The 5,000-nt window shown below is 49.4% G+C and overlaps 1 protein-coding gene across 1 annotated transcript in view; it reads left to right on the top strand.

Moving 5' to 3' along the window:
* Positions 1–3,722, top strand: part of LOC135830477 (DNA-directed RNA polymerase III subunit RPC5-like) — a gene marked incomplete at its 3' end in the record, with an annotated part of 4,478 nt that extends 756 nt beyond the window's left edge. The window contains exons 3-4 of the mRNA XM_065342726.1: positions 377–458; positions 3,635–3,722. Of these exons, the coding sequence (XP_065198798.1) occupies positions 377–458; positions 3,635–3,722 (170 nt within the window). The remainder of the gene's footprint in view (positions 1–376; positions 459–3,634) is intronic.
* Positions 3,723–5,000: the final 1,278 nt, after the last annotated feature.

Below are 5,000 nucleotides of genomic sequence, written 5' to 3'. Positions count from 1 at the left end.
ACAGACAGACACGGAGACAGAGCAACGCAGAGGTGTTTGAATGTGGAGTGGCAATACAATTGCCGCGTTGGCACCCCATACAAAGCATGTGCGATGATGTCATGATTTCATGATGTGCGATGTGTTTGTATGGAGTAGCATCGCAAACTCTGCTTTGCCACCCGATATAAAGCATGTAGGATGACATCTTTTACGTAGCCTCTACTGCCATCTGGTGGCCACTTGCTGACGTAGTCCTCCCCGCGGCCCAAGTTTGCAGCAGCACTTATGACACCATTGACCCCGTGTGCTTCCATGCTGTGTGCGTGTGTGTGTGTGTGCGTGTGTGTGTGTGCGTGCGCATGTGTGTGTGTGTGTTGGGCATTATTCCGAGCAGCGAGCTGCTGTACCCGCAAGGTACTTGCAGCGCACATAGTGGCATTGCGGCTGAGATTCTCTGCAAAGCGCGTGATTACACGGTGAGTTAAGTCCTGTGAACTAACTGTACCAGCTTCAGACCCTGTGATTTGAGGCGAGCGATCGCTCTCGCGCGCCATCGCGCGCCTTATTTTCTTGGAAGGTGCACTTTTTGTCGCGCGCCTGAAACTATTTTTGGCTGCATGTACGCTTTTCGGAGTGCAGCGCAACTACTACTGTACTATGACTAGTACGAGTGTATGGTGTCAAGTGCACTCATCGATCCGTGCGCAGGCCGGAACTGTGCCCGCTCGCGCTGTTATGAAACAGACTAGACAGTGAGTTAGTCATGACTGTGTAGTGACATGCACAGTACTGAGTAGGCAAGTTCACTGCACGTACACTGTGAGTGTGACACAGGCACTGCACTGGCGCGCCCAGCTAGCCTGGCATGACCTCGGGGCATTTCACACGTCTGGATGAATGATTGCGGCTTGAACTAGTCAGAGATGTGCTGCGTAGATCTACCACCACTCATGAAACACTCCAGTTCAACGGGTTTTACGGACCCCTGCATGCAGCGCAGGGGTCCGTACAACCCTCTGAACTAGCGCCTGGCGGGTCCGAGTAGCAAGATAGACCGCAGTCTGACATAGACTAGTAGTTCTGGTAGTTCTGCTAGTGCATGCGGTGCAAGTAAATGCACCCAAATGGCGCTTTTGTCCTCTTACTCTTAGAATAAAAGGCCAATTGGTCAACTGGAGTTGATCATACCAGTTGTTTTCTTTCCTTGCGACATGATCCCTTGCTGGTGATCTCCTGCTGCTGCTAGCAGTAGAAATGTCGAAAGGGAACAGTGTGCAGTTGTCCACTTTCCCCAGCTGGAAAGTAGATGAGGACATAGGCTTCAACTTGGTGAAGAAGGAAGGTAAAGAGCTGGTCGTGAAAGTGTGGTGCAAGTCGTGTGCGAAGTATTCTGACGTTATCCGGAGCGACTCTATGGCTGAGAGGTCAAGCGAAGGTCGATGCGTTGAGGTTTGTGGAGGGATCGGACTACGTGACGAAGCACGCTGTCACTCGACATTAAATTTTGTCTGGACAGGTAAGTGGTCAATTCAATGTCGAAAGTAAAGTCGATCGGACTCGCGACCATTCTCCTTGTTTTCTTCGCTTGTTGTCATGTAGGCGCATAGCATCGGAGTGAGCCATGCGAAGCTATTGGGTGACACCGACAAATCATCGTCGACGTCTGCATCAGGGAGCAAGGCAACACAAGCGCCTCAGCATCCACGCATCCACACAGCTATTCTAGTCCAAGCGGAGGACGCATACGAAAAGCTCTTCCACACTGCATATTTTGATGGCAGTTCACGGCCAACCGCTGTCATCTTTCAAGACAATGGTGGAAATTCAGAAAGCATCCAGAATTTTTTCTCTAAAAAAATGATATCAATAATGTGCTGTGTTGTTGGAGTGAGAATTTTTGGATCACTCTCCTACAGCTCGCCTAACACAGGCGAGGAGAGCGATAGATCACTCGCCACCTATTTTCAAATCACAGGGTCTGCAGCTTCTACCTAGCCAACAACACTCTCTATTCATTTACAGTAAAGCCTGTCAAGGCGACCACTCGGATAAGGCGACCACTCGGATAAGGCGACCACTCGGATAAGGCGACCACTCGGATAAGGCGACCACTCGGATAAGGAGACCACTTGGATAAGGCGACCACCTGTCCTAAAAGACCACTGAAACCAGGACCAACGGATGCTATTTCCAGTCAAATGACCCTGGATAAGGAGACCACCTGGTAACAGAGACCACGTTTTGAAGGTCCCTTGACGGGCGTCTGAGGGCGCGTTCGAATTGTCTTCATCAACTGTTCAAACAAATTTTATAAAGAGATTGGTTGAAGTGTCCCATTAGAACGGCTTCTATCACTTTAGAGTTTTTCAGTGGAATTGTCATGGCGATGATGACGTCCGATCAGATCGACCATCTCCACGTACTATGTGACGTAGCTATTCCAAACTCTTCGAAACTAATCCACCTTCCCTTCGGATGAGTTTCGAGGAGCTTCGTTTTTCTGAAGAGGCCAATAAGGCCACCTCTTCAGAAAAACGAAACTCCTTGAAAAGTCAAAGAGTAACAATTCAAACGCGCCCTTATGGGGTATTCACACGACAGGCAAATCCACGTGCACCGGAAAGTTGCTATGGTATTTTACCTGTGAACGAGAAAAGTGCCTGAAAGTGGCTGAAAAGTGAAAGCGAGCTGGGGGCCCACTTTCACGATAATCGTGGCGTGCACAAGTACAATTACACCAAAAAGCGCGAAACAAGACTTGATTTTTTACGCGGCTCTTTAGAGCATGATAATTATCGGATGTGTGTTTTGAAAATTTGAAATACCCATGGCTACTGGTCGGTGAAGCATTCAAAAATGCAAACGTGCCTGTCGTCGAGTGCAGCTGTGTGAATCCACACAGTCACTTTTCTCGTATGTCACTCCCTGCAAAACGTACAAGTGCCGGTCGTGTGAATACCCCATTAGACATGTTTCACTCTAGTTGCACTTCAGCTTCACGCGCCTGTCTGCTATTGCACAGGAAGAGGAATTTGACTTGAATGCTCCACTGTATAAGCACCGATTTTCGTTCACGAAATCTTTCGTTAGGTGACTCCACCAGCAGGTTTGTTATGTGCTAAATTTCGTTTTTGGTCGACGTCTGTCACCCCGAACGTTCGGAAAAAAAAACTTTAGTCTGGTACAAACTTTAGTTATTTCGTGCCCCCTAGCGAACATAGCGAAAGTTAATTCCAAACGAAAAATTTGTACTTCTACAGTAGTTCTATGTGTGTGATGGTCATAGTGCTTGCTGGGACTACTGTTTGGTGCTGCTTGCAAGTTGTTTCCAATATGTTTGCACGTTGACAGCATGTCACAAGGTGGAGGACACACTGTATGGCAAACAATGTTCCTGACTGCAACCGTAAACCGTTTGGTAGAGTCTCGGCCTTGCGACCGTTTGCAGTCAGAAACACTGTTTTGCATACAGTGCGCCCTCCTCCGCCTTGTGACGTGCTGTCATCGTCATACAGTGCGCCCTCCTCCGCCGTGTGACGTGCTGTCATCGTCATGCATGTGTTTAAAAGCTAGCAAGCAAGGCTTGCATGTACCAACCATTGTATCCATTGTGGGTACGTGGTGTTCTTGTTTCTGTTTCTCCATTGTGTAGGTCTGGCGCTTCGCGCAGTCGCGCTTTGTCAAACGGCAAGATGTCACGACCGTCATCAAGGTACGCACATCCTCCTGTGCCGATGCACGTGTGTTGGGGGGGGGGGGGCATGTCGGATTTTCTTGTACCGTCTGACCCGCCGCTTTCGTTTCCGGCTGGCTGCAAGCCTGGCATACCAGTGCCCTTCTGGCCCTGTAGCCCAGTGCCCTACACTTGGTCATGTTCATCATACAATTGAGCTCACCTACAGTTCTGCTCGGTGAAATACGACCCAGAGTGCATATGTGGAGCCCTCATCTTGCACGGCCCCTGACACCGTGGAAGTGGCACACATGCGGCTGGACTTACACATGTACAAATACAATGGATGTAATCGGAACTGGTCCAGGGCATCAGCTTTGCGCTTTGGGTCAGATTTCACCGAGCACATCTGTAGTACGTACTCAGGTTATACAATCATACTCTTGCTTACGTTTTCCGGAGCACAGGCGTATTGATCCATGCCGGAGAGTATGTAGGGGTCAAACGTACAGTGAACCCTGTGTTTGCCCGGACCCTGTACCAAGCGCAATCCTGTATTGACCGGGCAATTGTTCATGCACCAACGAGCTGCGGGTCGAATCTGCATCCCCGGTGGATCAAGCGGAGTCCTGTCATATCAGCACAGTGCCCGCTGCCCCAGTGGCGTCCGGTCAGGGCAGGTTTTCTACTGTATCTTGCATACTAAGTACACTTTTTCCTGCTACCTATCTGGGTACAAGTACGTTTTATCAGAGATCTACTTGGTCCGTTTCATCGCAATTGTCGCTTATCTCCCACGCACCTTTTGACAGGTAAAACCCAGTCCGATCTCTATATCTAACTCACATTCGTTTGCGAGGTTGTGATGGCAAGATCAAAGGAGACCAGAAAGAAAAAACCCATCACGACTAGCGCCAGTGGCATCGCGATTCATACAATTTTGATGGGAAAGTGGGAAACTTTTCGCTGCAGTGAATGCACTGCAGTGAATGGACACATTCACTGCAGCGAAAAGCCAAGCGCAGCTCAAAGACTGGAACTGTAGCAGGGGAAATCGACATCCGTGACAGTCACGGCCAGCCAGCTGAGTTGTTTGAACTGCAATGTTTGAACTGCAATGACCTGGTATTCTTTGCAAGCCTGCAAACTGATGGCGAGATGGTGGCAAAGAAGACATTGTCCGACCTGGCAGCGGCAGTACAAGAGTCGTGGTCAGCGTATCCAGCAGAGCGTATGACAGCTGTCTGGTGAGGGATGTGTGTGCCTGATTCAAAAACATTGTTGAACACACAGTACTGTAGTGACAGACGGGTCACGCTGCCCACATTCCTCCAAGTGCCAAAGT

The sequence above is a fragment of the Sycon ciliatum genome, unplaced genomic scaffold (assembly GCF_964019385.1).
Source record: "Sycon ciliatum unplaced genomic scaffold, ocSycCili1.1 SCAFFOLD_2667, whole genome shotgun sequence".
In the NCBI taxonomy this organism is placed as follows: domain Eukaryota; kingdom Metazoa; phylum Porifera; class Calcarea; order Leucosolenida; family Sycettidae; genus Sycon; species Sycon ciliatum.
This window is presented reverse-complemented; position numbering and strand designations above follow the sequence as displayed.